Below are 21,310 nucleotides of genomic sequence, written 5' to 3'. Positions count from 1 at the left end.
GCCAAACTACTACACCAGCTGTTTGTCCACCATGCCTCCACAACTACTCACATGGCATCCATCTGCATCATTAGTTTTACATACAGTTAAGAGCTTTAAACGTATTTCTCCACATGGATTAAAAAGGTATGGAGGACAGAATATGACTTAAGTATTAATAATTAACAAATAAATGCATTAATGCTTCAATAAATGTTTGAATACAGAAATAAATAAAGGTGAACAGAAATGAAGACATTTATTTATTTATGTCCAATTTAGGTATCAACATTTATTTATTAATTTCAGCATTTAATTATTCTTTTATTTATTTCAGCATTTAAATATTTCTGTATTTGTTTATTCATTTCTGTATTTATATATTTATTCTTAAGACATTTTTCATCCTCCATAAAAAGGTGTCAATTTATCAATAAAATAGGAAACAGAAAACTTTATTTCAACATCTTTTAATGTTTTAAGCCTGCACACAAAAGGATAAATGAGTCAATTACATACTCATTTTTTTGTCAACAAATATTTACACATTTACAGAAAGCTTTATGTTCTGATTAACAACAAAAAACAGAGACATCACATGTCCAAATCAAATGCAGTGTAAGTAAAATATGTAGCAGTCAAGAGATGATACCACAAAAAAAAAAAAAAAACACATTCATCTCCGCTTTTTAGGGATAACGACATTTCCACTGGTTGCGATGGGGATCAGGAGCTTCCGCTGGTCCATACGAAGATATTTTTCAATGAGCACTTCCACTGGCACCTTGTCATTCACATAACCCTGCCTGCAGAGTGCAAACACACACCGGTCAGGTTAAATGCAAGGAAACTAATGTAAAGTGTCAGACATATTTCAGAGTTAGCGTTATTTATGCTTACTGCTCATGTCACACAGTCACCGGTCCTTTATTTCAGACTAAACATGGAGCTCAAGATTGCCATCTAGAGGTCAGTATAATCCTAGTTTGGCAGTGATTTTTTAACCTGTTCTGTTATATTTATATCTTTATACTTATATGTCTGACAGTATTACATCTCTATCATTTGTTCTCTTTTTTTTTATGTGAATTGATGTTAGATGTCTTAAGTCTGTGATTAATTTAACAAGCACCATATGCAATTGCTGCAATTGTGGTTTTAACCAGGCTTTTTATTTTATTTTTGTTAAAGGTGATTATATGTCAATGTTGTGTTTAAAGCTTCTTAAACTAATTAATTAAATGACAGACAGGAACTGAATGTCCAGTATGAAGAAAACTTAAAGTATAAGTGTTTTACACTGAAACATACAATGGTGTATAAGGGCCATTGTAGGTAAACAAATGTAAATAAATCATGGAGCCTGAGGAGTAGTTTGTGTTATTTTATGAACATAATGCTGACAGTGATACGCATCGTACTTTATCCTCATGTTTGACCTTTAATACGTTCTATTGTGTCAATGTGTTATCAGATAAATTCTAAAGATTGCTCTTTCCAATGTCCTCTATGACGAAAGGCCTCTGAGCGAGGCAAAGTTACGATTTTGTTCTCGGAAATGTATGCCTTTAATCTCAGAGAATATCCAAGTTGGTTTTTTTCTTAGATTATGAATTGTTTCTCAGGATATTATCTACCTTCACTGGCTCTCTGATTATTATTTCTTTGCCTGCAATGGCCCTAATCAGCTGTCGTAGAAAATGTTGACGTGGCATATTATTAAAGTGTTGCATGCAGAACTCATACAGTTAACTAGTATTCATGTTATTTTAATGATCCAAGACATGGCAAACTATTCCCGTTTTTTAATGTAAAGCAAATTTGCCGGTCTTTATTTTCATCTTTTACAGTTTTAGCTCACTAAATGTCATTAATGCTGTCCTAAGAACACACCTACCTTTTCAACAGAAGTTCAGCATCTTCAAACTCTATGTTTTTTCTCTTTGCATGACCAGCATACGTCCCCAAGTCCTCTGCCAGCCGGTCAAAGTATTTATCCATTCTGTTGAAGACAGTGAATTACAAACGAAGCGCGAGGACATCCCAACAGTCTATGAACTCAAAACCTCTACAGTCATAGTTACTTACATTTCTTTTAGGACAGGGTAAACATCTGCAGAGACCTTCGTTTTGGCGAAGTGCTTGAACACGCCCATCAGGTAGCTTTTAGGAAGGTCTGTTTCCTTTTTAGCCGGCCCTTTCCTCCTCTTTCTCACCTGCTTCTGTTTAGGTGAAGGACCTTCACCTGTGCTACTGCTGGTATAACAAAAGATGATTATAAAATCATATATCAATAATCTTAATCTATAGACTTCACTATTGCCTTCCAGGGAAAATGTTTTCTACTTTCTAAACTATACGTCAGACATTGGACAATGTTATATGCGCCTGGGTACATTTTAATATGTATTGTGAATGTTTCAGTGCATCATAAAGTGCAACTTACCTGGCTTGAATATTCTTAAAAACAGAAGGTGAGGCCAGAGCATTGCGCTGAAAAAAGTGTATTTTCTGTTTGACAAATGCAGGGGTCTTGCTGGGGATCTCTGAAGATTTTAGAAAACAAAACATGATTTACTCTCAATTTTATGAATAGAAAAAAACACCCGCAAAAAAAAAAGAGACTGACCATCACTGTCTTCATCACTGTCTTCATCATCCTCTTCATCATCCTCTTCCTCCTCCACCTGCTCAGCTGGGTTCTGAGCAGCAGCTTCTTCAGGTGAATCGACACTCGGGTGTCCACCGTCTTCAATATCATGCGCCACCTCCGGAAGATTGAAGGAGTTCTCTTTATCACCCTCAGTGTAAGAAGCATCTGTCTGTCGTTGGGTTGAGGACTCGGCCAAGTCAGTGATCCCAACATGAAGCCGACCGCTCTCATGGCTTCCCACGTCCTGGCTGCTGTGGGCTTTGGACTGGCCATCAGACCATCCTACATGAAAACAACAATACTTAGTTGTTAACCAAGAACTTTAAAATAGCTTGACATGCCTTTCTGAGCTGGGAATTAAAGCGGCATATTAATATATGTAATTATCATTCAGTCCAACATATCAACCAGGCATAATACTCTAAACCGCCACGATATCTTAATGTGTAGCAATAAAGAAAGAACGGCATCTAGATGTTATTTATATATCAATAGTTAATAGCGTTGTTAGTTACAGCCTTTAAATACAGAGAGAGATTATATTATACGTTCTGACATCCTTACCTGCCTCTGTGTCTCCCCCTGCTACTATGACCGGCACAGCGAGTCCACCCTCAGAGAGATGAGCCCTCCGACTGATGTGTCCCAAGTCAGGTTCCGGCTGCTCTGATGCCTCATCTTCCTCGTCCTCCAGCCTCCCAGCATGCTCGTCTTCAGGTAGAGAATTGGCAGCAGGATCCTCTTGATCACTTTGATATTCTACAACATCCTCCACAGACTGCAGATCCACAGCACCGTCTTCTTCCATTTGGGAGTCAACTGCATCTTCTTCTTCTTCGTCTTCTTCCTTTCGAGAGTCTGGTGCAAAATCCTCATCCTCCGACTGAGACCTGGCTTCAACATCCTCTTCATGCTGGGAATCAACTCCACCTTGTTCTTCTTCGGTCTGAGAGTCAACTGCAACTTCTTCTTCGGTTTGAAAGTCTGCTGCAACTTCTTCTTCGGTTTGAAAGTCTGCTGCAACTTCTTCTTCGGTTTGAAAGTCTGCTGCAACTTCTTCTTCGGTTTGAAAGTCTGCTGCAACTTCTTCTTCGGTTTGAAAGTCTGGTGCAACTTCTTCTTCGGTTTGAGAGTCTGCTGCAGCCTCCTCTTCCTCAGATTGAGACCTGGTAGCAACATCCTCTTCAGTGTGAGAATCTGCGGCACCGTGTTCGTCTTCAGTTTGAGATTCAACTGCACAGTCTTCATCAGTTTGAGAGGCTGCTGCAGCCTCCTCTTCCTCAGACTGAGACATGGCTGCAACATCCTCTTCATGCCGGGAATCAACTCCACCTTGTTCTTCTTCAGTTTGAGAGTCACCTGCACCTTCTTCTTCCGTTTGAGATTCACCTGCACCCTCGTCTTCAGTTTGAAATCCAACTGCAACTTCTTCTTCGGTTTGAAAGTCTGGTGCAACTTCTTCTTCGGTTTGAGAGTCTGCTGCAGCCTCCTCTTCCTCAGATCGAGACCTGGTAGCAACATCCTCTTCAGTGTGAGAATCCGCAGCACCTTGTTCTTCGGTTTGATAGTCACCTCCATCTGTTTCAGCTTCTACTCTGTTCTCCTCTTCCTCAGACTCGGCTGTATCATCCTTTACACTACTCTGAGATTCAGCTATATCTTGCTCTTCCTCATTCTGAGGTTGGGCTTCCATCAGCTCCTCCTGCTCCATCTGTCTCTGAAGCTGAGACGCCATCACCGTTGATTTGTCCTGATTTGCAATGATGGAAAAGCTGGAGGTCATGGCATCCGGCTGGGCGTAGAGAGCCGTGTTACAGTGGAGGATATCAGTCGTGATATCAGGTTCACTGAGTTTGCTTAAGCCCAAAGTGAAGCCCTCAGAGTAGGCGGTCTCACTGAGATCTTGCTCCCCCTGCACAAAGCTGCTCACTCCTGGGTGACAAGATAAGTGGGGGGGAGTACAAAAGGATTATTAGCAATTATTTTCATACATATTACACCATTTTCTCCGAAGCTATAAGTGCTTCTTTCCACCTGCTTGCTCGTGTAGCTGGGCTGGAATTTAGAAAGTAAATGTAAAGATATCCTGTAAAATAGGTCAAAACTTTAGGTGTATCATTCTTTTTGATAAAGATTAATAAAGATGTTAACTAATAAAATGAATCAATAATCGGTGCTCTCATTGACTTGTTGATCGATCACACATGGAACAAAAAGGACAAAGAGTATCATAAATCACTGTAATCACCTCCCATCTGCCTTTTGTTTACAGCAGCCCCAAATTCTTCCACTGTGATTTTTCGACGGTTAGAAATTCTTCTCAGCAGGACCTTTTTCTCGGTCTGAACATCCACAAATGGTGTTTTTAGACTCAGAGAAGTGGAACTGCAAAAGAAAAAAATTAGACAGAGCACATAGTTATCTATTCACTCATTAACACTGTAAACGGAAATCTAACTTTTTTTACATGTACACAACATAGTTTTGTTTCTTTACCTCGACAAAGAAAGTGATGAATGATCGCCTATTGATTCTTCACTTTCCTCCTCAACAGCTGTAAGCAGAAGCATCCATCAGCTAGTCAATAAAACCATTCCCACCACTCCCCGACCCAAGTGTATCAATTCACAATAACAAACATGTTTAGGATCTTACAGAATCCCAACAGTAGCTTTAATCGTACCTTCTCCATCTTTAAGACGCTTTTCAAACGCTGTTACATTCAGACTCCGTCGTGGTCTCTTTCTGCTCAGTCCCTTTGCGGTACTCGCTGCGTTGCCAAAAGTTATATCAGGCAGATCCAACTCTGACAGCTCAATACTGAAAGTAAAGCAAATATTAAACCCGTTATACATACACAACATCATTTAGCCACAGTCAATATCACTGAAGGGGCTGCAAGTCAGCGTGGATTTTGTTATGGCCCAGCAATGATATTAAAAGTTGATTCATCACAACTAATATCTGAGCAATTATTCAAAATACTGTTGGAAAAATGTATTTCAAATGTGACGATACAACATGGGATTTCTGTTAAACACACACACACACCTCGGACGCTTCCTAGTAATGCTGGAGTCTGCTGAAGATGGTTGTGGCTCTTCTGACGCACCTTTCTCATGAACCACCGGAGACCTCACAGGCTCTGAATCACATTACAAAGGATATAGGACTAAAAAAGGACAACAGACAGCTGCGACATCATGTGGGAATAAAGATATGCACATACCTGTTCGCAAGATGTTCATGAGCATGTGCCTCGGTGTTTCTCCATCATCAAACAGCAGTGAGGTTGGGGCTGGTGTGTTCGTCTTCCTGAGCCCGACAGAGGCGGTCCTCTTATGGGTAGAGGGCAGGGGTTGCCTGGTTATACTCTGGGGAGACGGTCGATATGTCAACTTCAACAGAATCAACAGCATGTCCATCAGTATTACCTCAGCTCTACTTTGTCACCTCGCGTATTTTATGTCTCAGGCTTCGTCTGAGGATGTCCTGTGGGGTTTGGGGACCAGCATCTTTCTTGCTCAGTCTATTGCTGCTCCTGGTCGCGCCCGTAGTCTGTGCTTTGGAGGAACTTCAGACAAGACAGCAGTATTAGTTAAACACTGGATATAAAGTCTTTGGGCTCCTTTCTTTTAAGTTACAAATCAAGAATGTCTTCGTCAAATTACTCCACCTCCTCTGTCAGGTTTGTTATGTGTCAAATCCGACTTTTTCATGTTAAATTAACTATCTTTAATTCAAACTTAGCCGTTATACATTTAGCACAAGCAACCAACTTCAACTTCACGTTAAGACAGATTTAGGCTAAATAACATTAGTTAGCATTAACGTTACCGTAGCTAGTTATTTAACGCTTGAAACACCAATAATTGGACTTCATCTGTTCTTTCCCAGTAAGACGGATTAAAGGTTAAGGTGTTACCTGCGGGTGATGGGAGTCCTGGGTGTCTCGGTGCTGAGGATGTGTTTCAGCAGGACCCGAGCAGACAAATCCTCCGTGGGATCCATTTAGAAACGGAGCTCGGACAGTCAGCTGGTTAGCTGGTGGTAGCTAACAAACGTTTGTTAACGGTTAACAGTAGCGGTTACCGTGTTAAACTCCGTTTTTATATATCAGGCAAGTATCAAAAATGGCGCTAAGCTGAGGACAGCGTCGTTTAGTACAAGTTGTATCTAGTTAAACATTTGTTACCCTCCGTTGACTGCATGTTGACACTTTCGGACTCAACGGATATATTCCTCACACTGTCCCGCGTTATTTTCAAGTGAAATCTCGCGAGAAGACGATTTTCTTCTTCTTCGATTTTAGCTGAATGGGGATTTGCCGGCAACCAGGGTGTTACCGCCATCTATTGAGGACTCTAGGGATAACATGGAGTTCAGTGTTTTATATAACATGAACATATAGTTGATGTTGCCATCTGTTACTGTATCTGTACACTTTCAAAACACTAGTGGGAGATGGTCCGTTCTCCTGGCAAACCAGTCAGGTACATACTGTGTTCTTATAAGCTAAAATATGCTTAATTTAGTTTTTTTATCTGGGTTGTCTAAACATAAAATGTAAACTTTTCTCATTAAAAACAACTTAGATCCCTTGTCAGTAAATCAAACATTTTAGTGACTTATCTCGATGTTACAATTTGAAAAACAAAATTATTTGAATGCCATAGTAGAAAAGATGAAACATAAATCTGATAAGTGGTTAATGACAGATCCCTCCTTATGTGGCCAATGTTAAATAATAATTAAAAAGCAGAATCAGTGGTCACCTCTCCTCACCTGCTGTAGTGTCACTGACGGATCTACAAAAATCTCATGAAATCAAAGCAGCTGCAGTTTTCAGGCACCACTGTCCACCGTGGATGTATGTCATCAAAGCTATACTGAGATAAGATATACACACACATGTGAGATTGCAATAGTTTTAATTATTAACACAAAGTCAAAAATAAATTATTCAATTAGTAAAAACAGGTGGCTGCCTGTTTTATTCATACAGTCACTGATAAGTGAATGATCCCTTTCCCCCTTCACACTGGAAATGAACTGACTGAATGAGTGCAGCACGCAGTGCGACTCAAACCTTCATTCAATGTCATAAGTTTGTTTTTTATTTGGAAAAAAGTGCAAAGGCTCCCCACACTGACGACAATGTCAGAGACGGAGGTGTGAAGTCACGGGGACTTAGAAATCAGGCCCTTCCTTCTTCAGCTTGGCGTAATCCGTTTTAACTGCGTAGAACTGCAAGTACACAAAGAAAAGTACACGATCAGTATGAGGGAGGCAATATGGACTTTGAGGCAAGATAACGGCAACTATATGACTTCTGGTTTAAATCTAACCAAGCAGCCATTTAAAGAAATATATTCAAATGGCATAGATATAGCACTGTTTTATAACGATGGATCAACGTGTATCAAAAGAAGAAGTTATTAATGCAAAATAAAGGCTCATACTTTGTACTGATAATCGGGCTGCATGTTGTTCCAGGGCTCGGGGTTGTTCTTACGATCCCAACTGAGGACAAAAAAATATGAAAACTCGTCAGAATTCTTCTCACAACTTTTAAACACATACACTGAGGTTTCCTAAGCTAACCGACGGCTGAGGAAGACACTGTGTCTGTATATTTTGTATTTTTTAACAGCAGATACTGTATGTGTCCAAGACAAATTTCCTTTCTATCTTATCTTAAGTCTATCTTATCTTATCTTTATCTGTAAGTTTATACTGTCTCAGATGTACCAGACTTACCAGACTACTGGGTTTTTCAGAGCCAGCCGAGCCAAGTACATCACGCTCATGGCTGCCCCGCCACCAATGAAGAAGAAGAGGGGGATGAGCTAGTGAGTGAAGAGCAAGAGAAATGAATTACAGTGCAGGTTTCATACCACTTACAACGTAATCTGTAAAACTAGGACAAGACAACCAACAACAGAGAATTACTATTCTCTATTCTAGGTTTTTTTTAGACTTCCTCTGGTTTATTTGAATACTTTTAGAGGTAAAAAATGGTCCAGTTATTAGAGGAAAGTTGAAAAGAGGTTAAGAACTATTTACTGTATTATATTTCTATCCTGTTAATCTCTTGACCCCTCAGATTTGTCTGTGAATCACTTGTTGGGGTCCCAAACACTGTTTTATTCCATTCCAGCAGCAAAATGACAGATGCGGGGTGCCGGTGTAGCTTATGAGTTTATATACAGTATATAGAATTTAGGCTAATTGTTTGAATCGAATGTGTAATAAGTTAGCCTGCATACAGTTTCACCTGATCAGTGGTGCAATGTAACTAAGTACATCTACTCAAGTAGTACTTGAGTACAATTTTGAGGTGCTTGTACTTCACTTGAGTATTTCCATTTTATGCCACTTTATACTTCAGAAAGTGTGTACTTTTTACTCCACTACATTTATTTGATACCTTACTTCTTTGCGGATTCAGATAATTAGAATATCATCGACAAACAAATGTATTATATGTTAAGATAACTATGAATTGTATCTGTACACAGTGGGGACAATACAATCAATACTTATTACTTCAATAAATTAAAATGAGCTCCACCTATACTAGCAGCATGTCTTGTAACGGTATTTCTACACTGTGTTATTCTTATAACATATCTGAGTACTTCTTCCACCCCTGTTTTTCATATATATCATAACTTTTCCCCCCTCCATGATAATAATGTAGCATTGAAACACAGAAATGTTTCACATGATGGAAAGCTTACACTGTTTAGGGGACAGTGACGTGCATCGTCCTACACAGTGGTCTATAAATATGGACGCTGCCGTAAAGCAAACGGTTCACCCTGTCGCCCTTGGATAATCGACTCTTTACATGCACAGCATGGCCTTGAGTCACGCCGGTATGGAGCCCATACAGTAGAGTACGTGCTGCTGCGACCTACATACATGGCTGTATGTGGGCATGAATACCTCTTAAAGGGAAACGAGATGTTGCCCTATAAACAAGGCAATACAATGTATTGCTTCTGTATTAATGTATTAATGTCTCAGGTGGCTTCGTTTTTCTAGAATAATAATCCTATCATGAAGCTCAGAGGGCGGCAGAGCAAAACATATATGCCTCAACAGAAGGAAGGACAATAAGAGGAATGTAGCGACGAGGAGAGAAGATAAATGTAGATTACAATGTAGATTTGTTCTGGTGTTGAATTGGCTTTATCGATAATTTCAACCTGAAATCTGGTGCCAAGGAATTCGACATTTCTGCAGACGTAAACATAATGAATCTGTCGCATAGGACTGAAAATAAAAAATACCTAACGCGTTTCATTAATTGAGGAAAGCTGGATAAGAGCTGAATAAATAATGGGAGAACACAGACAATTTAGATGAGATTTGGGGAAACGGGCGCGCGCATAACCACACCATCGCGTCCTCACCAGCGCCTTCAATGTCACCGGGTGGTTCACATGTCGTAAAAGATATACAATGTTTAGCACTCACAGCTGGATGGCTCTTGAGCTGTTTGGCGACCTGGCCAAACATGTCGGACAATCCGCTGACAGACTCCGGTAAAGCGAATACCTGCCGGTAAAAATGCGCGCTGCTGCTGCGGAGGAGCTCGTGCGTCTTCCTACGGGTCTGAATGCTGCACACAGTGAACCGCTCAACACCTCCCCTACTGTCGGCCAATCCCACAATGCAACGGCAACAGCTGTATGCCCGACAGCAAGTGCAGATCTTTAAAAAAGAAAAGAAAAAGAAGTCTATACTGTCTTCCTGTTAAATATCTTATTTAAAATTAACATTAGAAATGAGCAGAAAAAAACTGAAATCTCATCTGCTATATTTTCAACATAAGGGACTATTTAGTTCATTTAAATCCGCAAGAAATAAAAGCAGTAACTCACGTGCTCACGCACTGTTTTAAGGGGAAAGAAAACTCTTGCCACTTGCACCACAATAGCTGTTCTGGAGCTTTCGATCATGCGCTTCATAAGCAGGTAGTTTGCCCAGTTGTAGAATTGTCGGTCTTAAAAGGTCGATAACTGGGAGGAAGATCATGTTATAGGATTGAAAGCTCCAGAACAGCCTTAACTTTCGTTTAGATCTTGTAGAACCCGACTTCAATCTAATCTAAAGGGAAAGATAATGAGTGATGAGCCACATACATACTATCAGACTGAATATAGAATGAGTGAGTTAACAGAGCTCGTCCTAAGATCACGGGTCTACAGGTGCTACACCTCTCTGCAGACATTGGACATTCAGACGAGTGCAATTAGGACGTCAGACTAGTTTAATAAATCAACATGACAACACATTATCAATCATATATTTATGTGGACAGAACACAGAACCTGAGATAACAGCACATCGCCCAGCATCCACACAGATCCATAAAACATTGAAATTGAGGCTTATTTTGGAAAAAAAGACAATGTTTCGATCAATCAGTATTTTACCAGGACACTAAAACTATAAGTCAAACAATCATACTATAGTTAACTTTCCATCCACATGCACACACGCAAACAAAAAAAACTCATGTCAGAGACAATAAACCCAAGACTAAGGAAGAAACATCTCCACATTAAAACCCTCTCCTGGAAGTGCATAAAAATCCACCCGATACAGTATAACACAGGCCTCAACTATACTGACAAAACAAAACTAAAAGGAACAGGTTTGTTTTTTTAGCTTATGTTGCAGGTAATTGAAAAAAAAGATGTAGAAAATACACATTACTACTCTTAAAAGTACAAAAGTGAATATAAAAAAATAAGAATTGCGACTCGAAAGCAGCAGTTCAATTTGTGCAAACATGTCTACGAGAAATAAAACTATTTGAACATCAACTTGTCAGCTTGGCAGAAGAACACGAACATCTTCAGAGAAACATTGAGGATGACAAATCTACACCACTACTGGTTAGGTAGTCAACTGGGCTGTGAAACCTCCAAACTATAAACACACCATCACGCAGACATCTACAACATCAAGGAATAACAGAACTCTTTTTTTTTTTTTTTATCCATTAACACATGCAAAAGTTACTTTTTTTCCCCCCCCAGTAAACAAGATGACAACAAAAATAACATCTGTACAACTTTTAAAGCAGGAATGAATGAGCTGAAGCATTTAGATAGTGATGCTACCCAAGTCCAGCAACTGGACATTTCCCTTCAGTCTACAATATCAAAATGTGATTTCATTGGATCTTTTTTTATTTTTTATAAATCGGGTAAATAAAAAATACCCAAACTGATTTGTCGTGCTTTGTACACCAGCAACAGGTGCACGGTCAAGTTAGGTAAAAAGAATTGCAGATAAATATCTTTGAATACTTAAAAACAAGCAAATTTATCTGGGAAGGGTTTTTCTTACTTGACCCAGACTGCTAACATTTTGGACAGAGATGACGCACTGCAGTCAGAGTTTTAAAAAACGGTAGAATATAAGTGTGTGTCATGGCTTCTTTGGGGAAACAGAAATATGTGAAGCACGTGAGGGGGTCGGTCCTCCAACAAAACACATTTCAGAGTTAAGAGTCGGATAAGACAGCCCCGTATCTCACACTTGTGTTTGGCCAAAAATATAAATCTTTGGATTATGAAATGACGGCTTAATTTAGAAATATCAAAAAACACCCGGACACCCAAAACAAGTCGCTCATAAAGCATATCCATTGGATTGCGTACGAGTAAGATATTCATTCTTTTTTTTTTACCCCCCAATATTATTTTTCAACATATGATTATTTTAAATCTGTATAGAAAAGGGATGGTCCTTTCCTAAAATAAGCAACAAATCTGTCCCAGATGACAGAAATATTTGCATTTGTGCCTCGGCAGCTGCAATCAGAAAGCGAGGCCCTCCCCGGAGCTCTCTCCCACAACAGAGGAGGTGGCGGGAGCATCAGGAGGAGCTGCCCGGTTGCCAGACGACGTTGCCTGGCAGGAGCTCGATTCCTGGCCCGAGCAACCGCCTGCTGGAGAGATGGCAAGGCTGCGGAACAACAGGTCCATGGAGGGGAGCAGGGGCCTGAGGAGGCTTACGGGGCAGAAGGCTGAGCCCCCATGGGGGGTGAAGTTTACCTTGTTGGGGTCCGGGCAGGAGGAGAAGAGGGCTGGCTTATGTTGGCGTGGAGTGCTGTAGGATGAGAGGAGAGGGCCAATGAGACATTAACTCTGAGTATAAGAGTCCAAGTGTTAAGTGGTAAACTAAGAAGTAGCCACACAAGTCTCTAGCGGGCCAGGCTGTATTCTACAGGAACATCATGACAACAGCAAGCTTTGGATTGAAACTGTAGCGAGAAGTATTTGCACCTTGATTTCACATAATATACAGTAAAAGCAGGCAGTACTTTGGCATTCATGGTAGTAACATTAAGCGCGGTGGCTGCACCCTACTGCGTTGAACATGTAAGAAAAGAGGATGTGTTAAATGCCTAGCTTTAATCAAATTGGCTCGAGCGCACTGATTAAATGGCTGGTCATGTCTGGTTGTTATATAAATCAAGGGCAAATGGATTGCATGAGGATCACCACTAGAGGGCAGCCACACACCTCGTTTGACAAACAACATTTGGAATGGAGCGGGTGAGTCACGTTATTGCACAAACAAGCCTTTGTTACTACATGTTTTGTTTTTTTAAGAGTAGAAGTATGAAAAACATCTAACATAATAATGTACTCGGTAACTGGTCTAGTTTAGAGGGACCCCACCCTCTGCAGGCCGTGGGGCGTATTGCAGCATGTGTGATAAAGTCTGATAAATCGCTTCAGGTGACGACTACAAGTTTGTAGATCTCCCACTGAACTTGCATTGTGGGTATTGGAGGTGCCAAGTTTAAACAAGGATGAAGAATGGGTCTGAAATGTTGTAGTAATGTAATAATAAAACGGCGGTGTACTCTTAACAGCTCCTTCAAGCTGGCGACGACTACAGGTACGGTTCAGAGGACACACGAGCGTGAAGTCCGTCAGTTCGTACCTGGTTTCCTCCCAGACTCGGATCTTTTCGCAGCCCTCTGGTGGCTCTCTCTGGAAGCAGCAACTCTTGTTGGGCCCCGGGGACGACGACATCAGCAGAGGCAGGGAGACATCGGCCTCGTTCTGGGAGGAGAACGGAGACAGGAGGCACATCTCCGCACCGTCTGATAAACACCAGGGGGGAAAGAACGTCAATATCATCAAAGATTCTGTGGGCAAAACCTCTGAGGACAACAAGATTTTAAAAAGATGTGCACGTTACTTAGTTAGTTTTACTTCATTGTTCTCAATACATTAAATAAACTAGCTCGGTTCATCTCAACTCCTGCATAAACTAAATCAACTTCAGTATTAATATAGTAAACTGTAGTTTCTGAGCAGTCTACGGTAAGGATTTTAGTTTTGTTCAAATAGCGGCCCAGGGTTTAAGATTGTTTTGAATATAAAGATAAATCCACGGCTTAGACGTGACTCAATCAATTTAGAAGTAAAAAAAGACAAATAAACCGTTTACAAATTCAGTCATCACAAACAATATAAATGTGTTCTACAAGAGTGTAAACAATAAGTATAAACATGTTCAGTATTTAAGCACCAAAGGAGCTGCAGTTACACAACAAAAGAGTGCAACTGCGGTCAGTGCATCACAAGATAATGAAATCCTTCATCAAGCATGCTGTACCATCAACATGAACTTTAAGTAATGTTATATACAGATTTTTGTTACCAACATAATGTAGGATCCTTGGGTTTTGTTTTGAGAGTCTAGGTTGGTGGTGCGTTGATTGGGGAGAGCCGGGTTTCTTTTCTTTTATGAATTTATAATGGTATCTGATATTGGAATATTGAAAAGAAACTCGACAATCCCATTTATGAGTTAATCAAACCACCACGAAACCTGCAGCCAGCGAACTGACACATCTATACTTCGCTAACCTTGGTGCGGATCCAGTGGTGCATCTTGGAGGTGGGGAGGGGAGCTGGAGAGGTTTGTTGGAGAGGAGCTGGGTGAGGAGGACGATGAGGACAAAGGTGTGGTGGCCATGTCACTCTGAGATCCACTGCTGCAGCTCTGCGGAGGCACCGGAGCCCGGTGACCGTCTGGAACCTCAAGGAGCTGACGAGACAGAAACAACACATAAACCCATCAGCCTTTCCTTTAAAAGCAGCACAACTCCTGAGTCTTTTCACGAGTGTATGATGTGTGGAGGGTAGGGGACAGTTACCCGGTGCTGAGGATGCAGAGGCTGGCAGATGAACATGCCTTCCAGCTCCTGGTTGAGGCCCTCCACACTGCAGCGCAGCCGGGGGACCAGTGTAGACAGGGGAGGGAGGGGGATGGAAATTGGCTGAGTCTGAGGACACAAAAACAAGTTCAATGGAATCTAAGCCGCTTAACAGATCGGACGCTGTCATCTACAGCCGTCTCGTCAAGTTTTTCGCGTTTGCTCTTATTGTGAGCAAAAATGAGGAGTGCTGCGTTAATAAACTTTATCATCGAAAACACATTCTGAAGCGGCTCTCAAAGCGCATTCTTCATGAGTCAAAAGTTAAAGCCATTGATTATAAAAACATCACTGTGTGCTGGTGCTTATGAAACCACCGCCCCCGCCCCCCAAATAACAAAGTACAAATTAGGTTTGTAATCTTCCTCATTGGTTTGTCATGTCACCACACTTTGGTCTGAAAGCGCCTCAGCTCAGCGGAGTGTGGCACAACACGCAAGCAGACTAGTGCAGACCAGCTGTGCTGAAAAGCAGAACTACGCATTTCGTTCTGAAAAGCAGAAACAACGTGATGGAGTGGCCTTCCTGTTGCTTCTGCGTTTTGTTTAATTCACTTCCTGCGATGAGCCGCACCGTCTAGTGCACACCCGTGAAGGCAATCAGTGATACTCGTCTGAAGACGGGCGAGGCTGCACTGATGAAGACATATCTTTGTCAACTTTGTCAGCAAAACGTGTGCGCACACACGAGTAGTGCAGTGTGTTTGTGTGTGGGGACGATGCTAAGGTACCTGATTCGTACCTAGGCTACAGCTCCCCTGAGGATATCCACACTGGCGGTCTTTGTCATGCCCCCCTGAGACTGCAGGTTTGCTGCACTGCTGCAGCTGTTGTTTTAGTTTAGCGATCTGCAACGAACAGAGGTTATTGTCAGTCAATCAGCTTGCACACACAAACACACGCAGGGGAAGTCTTTAAAAACGGTGCAAATGTCACACGGGGGTCTCGTCTCAAGCACGCTAGCTTTGTAACAGTGATAATCTGTAGTTAAAAAAGACTTGATTTAAGAATGAGGCTCCTGAAAGCTTCTCGAAAAAGAGAAGTTTCGCTGTAGATGAGATCATTTGGTCTCCTGTTGCCCAACGCATCAAAGTAATTGAGTCAGGCCTTTTTCAAGAGCTTGCTCTCTCTCTCTCTCTCTCTTGCCCTGCATTACTCAATGTGTGCGTTTGCTAAACTGGATGTCAGAAATTCACCTCTCGCAGATGCTCCGCGCTGCCCCATGATGCCGAGCGTTTGTGGCTGCTGCTGCCTCTCCGGCTCTGGGATTTCTCGGACCACGAGTCTGGGGTCTGGGGAGGAAGAAAGCGACCATAAGAACTTATACTTCTCAAATAAGTTCCCATGTGACTAGTAAATAAGCATATATATATATATAATAAGCTTATGTAAGCTTATGTAGCCTTAAGATGATAGATAGATAGTGTCAAAATCAAATCAATCAAAGCCTGGAAACTGTTACGTTTAAATCACACAACATATCAGGATTTCACACCCTCTTTCACTAAAGTTGCACACTTGGCAAAGCGTTTCATGCTCAAAAAGGCTGATCTGCAGCCACATCACACCATCCACACCCACTGACTCTCTCTTTGCACAATTGTCGATGAGCGATAGAGTAGGAGAAACTGACAAACAAAGAGGGGGGGGGGGGGGGGGAGGATGTGGGCAACCGAAGAGCAGTGGCGAGTGCCTGCACACAGAGCAGAGGGGATGGGTGCAGCCAAAACGGCCTCATTAGCTGAATTCAGGGCCTGTTCTCATGGCTGTGGTTCTCACTCTGCAATAGCTATGCAAGCACCGGACACTCCCTCCCTCCCTCCGTCTCCCAGCAACTTCCTTCTCATCTAAAACTGAACGCTATTCTTTTGACATGACTCGACCCTCATTGACGACTTAGAAAACAAAACTCTAAATATGGAAACATGTGTGGTGAGATCATGCATTCCACTCATTTCAGCATCATTACGATCAAATATTCTGCATCTGGAGCCGACCTGGGTAGACTTGTCCTTGCGGGACAGGCTGCTGCTGCTGCTCTGGCCCTCTGGTTCTTTGGGCCAGTGTCCCTGCAGGTACGGCCCGATGATGGCATCGAGAGACATTGTCCGCCTCATGCCAGAGCTCAGCTGTTGCGGTTTGGGCTTTCCAGCTGTCAGAAGGAGTCACCTTTTTTTATTCAACATGCACCAACAGATTAACTTATCCTGTTATGTCTTAAGCTTGCAAGTAAGTTGTAGCTTTGACTTAATAAAACATTATTATTGCACCGACATACCAGAAACAACAAATGATAACACTGTTAAACAAGCTCAAGTAAACAACTATATCAAAATGTAGTTGCAATAAGTAAGCTTTAAGCTACTTTATGTCACCATTAACAACATCTAGAGCTTAAACGATGAGTTGATTAATTGCTTAGAAGATTGACAGAGTTCACTGGCATCCATTTTGATAATCTGTTATTAATCAAAGTCATTTCTTTAAGGAAACTTCTCAGGTTTCAGCCTCTCAAATATTACATTTCCTGTTTTATTTGTCCAACATGATTGTTGAAAAATACAAACTTTGGGCTCTGGGAATTTGTAATAAAATATATTCATCAACAAGGTATTTGCCTGATTAACCAATAATAAATATAATAATAATGAATGGCAGCTATAATCACATCTATATGGTAATAATCATCAGTATTACTATATAATCGTGTTATACTTATATAAAGTGTATTTTAGCTGATGATAGGAGAGCACGTTGACATACAGATTAACTCACATGTCACGTTACAGATAGAGGCTGCAGTGACTTCCTTGTTGACATTACTGGTTGTTTTATGGATGCTGTCCAACTACATTTGTTTCCCAATCACTGGCGCTTTGCTTGGTCATACATCTCAAGTTTGAAACCAGTTATCGGTGGTATAGCTGCGGTGAAATCACAAATCAAGTAGGCCACATCTGCATTTTTTTCCCATCATGCCATCCTATTTTATTCTACACACATTCATCCAGGGACTATGTGATCCATACAGTGTGACAGGTGTTGAGCTCGTACCTGACTTGCCATCTCTCCGGTTTGGTCGAGACTTGCTGGTCAGCTGATAGGGAATAGTCGCCTTTAGGGGTTGTGGACCTAAAGTAGCTCCCCGGATCTGTCCGACTCCATTTCGGCCAGACATCTCAGCAGAATCCGGGACTACTTAGCTCCTAACCAACTGTAAGATAAAAGGTGGATGTGGCAGCCTGGTGGAGACCCGGTGGTGGTGGCTAAACTACCAGCTGCAACCCTTCCTCCACTGGTGATGATGACTACTAAAAACCGTTACAAAAGTCAGTCTTCAGTAATAAAGACACCATTTCAGAGTAAATACAACCACCAGGAACGCTGAGCTCGACACACGTTACAGACAGCTTGTGACAAAGTCTTCGGCGGTGATCATACTTTTTTTTTTTTTTTTTCCTGGCTTGTGTGCGAGTTAGCAGCCTAGCAAGCAAAGTTTCTTTGTGAGGATGTTGAGATATTTCACCCCGTTGTCGAACGAGGAAGCAGCTCCAGTTGCAAAAAAAAAAAAGTAACTTTCACGTCAACTCCTACGTCTTCTGAGAGAGCCCGGACGTGTACTTCATTTTAGTTTTTTTTTCGGGCTGGAGAGTATTTTTAATGGCCCAGAAAGTCGCGAGGTGGCCACACTTGTATTTCCCCACTACGCGTTCTTGCCTTAACTCCAAACACCTCCACCACCACGCTGGAGTGGTTTAATTATATGGAGGGCGGGGTCAGACTTGGCGTCTCACTTTTGATTGGTTGATGATGCCCCTGACTTTAATCCTATTGGATAGTTTGCCATCAATCCGTCAATCTTCAGACAATGTCGTTCGCTGTCACCGCCCCCAATTCATATCTCATATTAACTGATTTTCACCGTAAAACATGTCATAATACATAAAAAGCGGTTGGGGTCTGGACAGTTACTGTTAATTGTGACACAGGAATTGCATGGATTACTTTTTAAAACTTAATTAAGGGTTGAAGTCACTAGTTTAACATGTTGGTCCATGTATTTAAATTGTTTTTGTTTGTTTTTTAACTACAAATCATGAAGCCTTTATATTTTTCTGACTATTTTCAAATGCATGCTATACAATTTGAGATTTTGTGTTTGATGTGTTTTTCCTACCTTGGTGTACATTCATTTTAGAGCATGAAAACAACTGTGTAGACTCGTGAAACTTTGTTTCAGTGGTGGAATACTTAATTTACTTCAGTACAATTTTAAGGTACTTTTAATCTACTTGAGTATATCCATTGTACACTACTTAATACTTCTACTCCACTACATTTTGGAAGCCAATAATGTACTTTTTACTCCACTACATTTATTTGACATGTGTTGTTACTTTGCAGATTATTGATTCAAAATACAAATGATTAAGCCATCCGGAAGTAGTTTTTGAAATTAGCTCCACCTTTACCAGCTGCAACATTAGTAATACCAATAGTAATGTCATATTAATGCATTTTTCTAAAGTTGGTAATTCTGAATAATGAGTACTTTTACTTTTGGTACTTTAAGTATATTTTGGTGTTACATGTAACACTGTGGTATTGCTACCTTGAATTAAGTAAACTAACTAAAGTAACTATCTTCACCATTGTTATTTCCATCCCAGAGAGCATCAAGCCCACATCCATTTGTAATAGTGTTACACTACCGTTGTATGGTGATGCAATATACAAGATTGATTTGAAGAGTCTGCGCTGAATTACCTCATACCAATAATGTGATTGGACAAAAATTAATGCAGGCTTATAAGTATAATGTATTTCACAACCAAAGCAAATTTCAGGGGTAAATAATAGATTTTTCATATCACAAAATATAATTCTATACATTTATGGAGACCATTGGATAGGTAGGGAAATATGATCAATATTCTAAAACACAAAATAGTATATATATAAAGTATATGTGATCTGTAGTAAATGGGCTATAATATATATATATTTTGAAACTGGTATGGTTTCATCATCACCTTCATTCACTAATTATTTCATCATACTATCCTGAGGCCTATTAAATCATCTGAGATGTGTGTGTGTGCACCATCTGGGTGGACTGTGAAGTGGTTTTTGGGTGGTGGGTGTGCATGTGTCTGCGTTTTTGGAGATAAATGTCCAGACACTTTGTAAAAGGGAGTGCCATGGACAAGAGAAGGGTGTAGAGATAACATGGCATGAACTTTTAGAGACACATCCTAGACCAGTGCTAAAGCTCCCATTGTGCCCTCACCCACCCCAAACTTGCCCAATATGTGCACTTACTTACACGAGACCTCGGTCCACGCAGAGATAACACACTCCTGCGTTTGGCACACCATAATGGGAGTGAATTTGCTTCATCACAGGGGGGTGAAGTGCTGAACCATGTGTCTAGCAGCCTGCTCATCTATCTAGTGCAAGATGAGCAGCTGCACCCAACAATTGATGTCACTTTCACAAAACAGCCAAAGACAAAGCCAGATAACTAAAACCAACTTTCCCCCACCCTCCGGTATCCATTTATTTTACAGCCAGGCAGTTAATTGCACAGTATGTCGATCAGGAATGTATCTCCTATAATGCATTTCCAGCGATAACCAAAGGACCTTCAGCTGCTGTTTGCTTAGCTCTGTGTATTTGTCTGTGTTAATGAATGAATGATCCTAACCTATGACCTCACATAAGATATTTCGGACCCATTTGAGGAGAGACAATGTCCGGCTTCACAAAGTTAAGCTAAAAGGGGGTCATGAAAACAAAAAGTGACCTCTGCACAGGGGGAGAGAGCGTGTGCCCGGTTTCTTGGACATACAGTAAGTTAAATTGTTGTCATGTCAGCTATTCATTTAGAGCCAATTCTATTTTGCCTCACATTCGTTTCTTGTGTCTGATCAGGTTAGTAATGAATTGACACTGTAGCTTCTGAGCGGCCAAATGTCAAGACTTGCAAGAAAATGATGCTGTTGAGTCTAAATGTGGAGGCAAAAGCAAAAAAAGACTAAGAGTCTACAGCTCCATGTGTTACATGCTAACCTCATCATGCTAACATGCTCACAACGACAATGCTAATGTCGATCGACATGTTTTGCAGGTTTAGACTTCACTGTGTTTTCCATCTTAGTTGAGCGTGTTGGCATGCTAACATTAACGAATTAACACTGAACACAGAGTGCAGCTGAGGCTGATGGAAATGTGATTAGTTATGCTGGTAGCTTAAACCACAGTTCTTGACAAAACTCAACCTCATGGCGGTGCTATAGGAAAAAGACCTGGGGAAATGAATGTCAGTTGTTGTGATATTTCACTGGTTTGACCTGCTTGCGGTGAACAAGTCAGGGAATCACGAAAGCCATTAGGATTCATCCTCTGAACCGACCG

General features: G+C 41.1%; 3 protein-coding genes across 3 annotated transcripts; all 3 read right to left on the bottom strand.

The window, feature by feature from the left end:
- Positions 1 to 466: 466 nt before the first annotated feature.
- LOC306713126 (uncharacterized protein) lies at positions 467 to 6,850 on the bottom strand. Its single transcript, XM_079182726.1, has 13 exons — positions 6,558 to 6,850; positions 6,086 to 6,206; positions 5,862 to 6,006; positions 5,684 to 5,777; positions 5,316 to 5,452; positions 5,129 to 5,186; positions 4,881 to 5,017; positions 3,197 to 4,564; positions 2,609 to 2,914; positions 2,426 to 2,525; positions 2,068 to 2,235; positions 1,877 to 1,981; positions 467 to 785 (listed from the first exon to the last, which is right to left on the bottom strand). Exons 1-13 carry the CDS (start codon positions 6,641 to 6,643, stop codon positions 656 to 658), a joined length of 2,955 nt encoding a protein of 984 aa, XP_079038852.1. The 5' UTR covers positions 6,644 to 6,850; the 3' UTR covers positions 467 to 655.
- A 647-nt stretch (positions 6,851 to 7,497) lies between these two features.
- On the bottom strand, positions 7,498 to 10,266 carry LOC306712695 (cytochrome c oxidase subunit NDUFA4-like). The gene is made up of 4 exons (XM_079182093.1): positions 10,118 to 10,266; positions 8,393 to 8,481; positions 8,095 to 8,155; positions 7,498 to 7,879 (listed from the first exon to the last, which is right to left on the bottom strand). The coding sequence occupies exons 1-4, from the start codon at positions 10,157 to 10,159 to the stop codon at positions 7,823 to 7,825; spliced, it is 249 nt and encodes an 82-aa protein (XP_079038219.1). The 5' UTR covers positions 10,160 to 10,266; the 3' UTR covers positions 7,498 to 7,822.
- A 635-nt stretch (positions 10,267 to 10,901) lies between these two features.
- LOC306713502 (protein FAM117A-like) lies at positions 10,902 to 18,586 on the bottom strand. The gene is made up of 8 exons (XM_079183224.1): positions 17,948 to 18,586; positions 16,891 to 17,045; positions 16,090 to 16,185; positions 15,625 to 15,741; positions 14,835 to 14,963; positions 14,545 to 14,725; positions 13,610 to 13,772; positions 10,902 to 12,766 (listed from the first exon to the last, which is right to left on the bottom strand). Exons 1-8 carry the CDS (start codon positions 18,069 to 18,071, stop codon positions 12,475 to 12,477), a joined length of 1,257 nt encoding a protein of 418 aa, XP_079039350.1. The 5' UTR covers positions 18,072 to 18,586; the 3' UTR covers positions 10,902 to 12,474.
- Between the last annotated feature and the right edge of the window lie 2,724 nt (positions 18,587 to 21,310).

This window comes from Pholis gunnellus, assembly GCF_910591455.1.
Source record: "Pholis gunnellus genome assembly, chromosome: 21".
Lineage (NCBI taxonomy): Eukaryota > Metazoa > Chordata > Actinopteri > Perciformes > Pholidae > Pholis > Pholis gunnellus.
Note: the sequence above shows the minus strand (reverse complement) of the source record. Positions and strands in the feature narration are given on the sequence as shown.

Excerpts from the sequence above, each read along its gene's own strand:
- LOC306712695 (XM_079182093.1), bottom strand. The coding sequence starts at position 10,159 with ATGTTTGGCCAGGTCGCCAAACAGCTCAAGAGCCATCCAGCT. Across the intron at positions 8,482-10,117 it reads AGCTCAAGAGCCATCCAGCT|CTCATCCCCCTCTTCTTCTT; the intron begins GTGAGTGCTAAA and ends TTCACTCACTAG. Across the intron at positions 8,156-8,392 it reads CTGAAAAACCCAGTAGTCTG|TTGGGATCGTAAGAACAACC; the intron begins GTAAGTCTGGTA and ends TTTTGTCCTCAG.
- LOC306713126 (XM_079182726.1), bottom strand. The coding sequence starts at position 6,643 with ATGGATCCCACGGAGGATTTGTCTGCTCGGGTCCTGCTGAAACACATC. Across the intron at positions 6,207-6,557 it reads AGGACTCCCATCACCCGCAG|TTCCTCCAAAGCACAGACTA; the intron begins GTAACACCTTAA and ends TCTTGTCTGAAG. Across the intron at positions 5,018-5,128 it reads TCATCACTTTCTTTGTCGAG|TTCCACTTCTCTGAGTCTAA; the intron begins GTAAAGAAACAA and ends TTTCTTTTGCAG.
- LOC306713502 (XM_079183224.1), bottom strand. The coding sequence starts at position 18,071 with ATGTCTGGCCGAAATGGAGTCGGACAGATCCGGGGAGCTACTTTAGGT. Across the intron at positions 15,742-16,089 it reads GCGCGGAGCATCTGCGAGAG|ATCGCTAAACTAAAACAACA; the intron begins GTGAATTTCTGA and ends TGTTCGTTGCAG. Across the intron at positions 12,767-13,609 it reads CGAGTCTGGGAGGAAACCAG|CACTCCACGCCAACATAAGC; the intron begins GTACGAACTGAC and ends CTCATCCTACAG.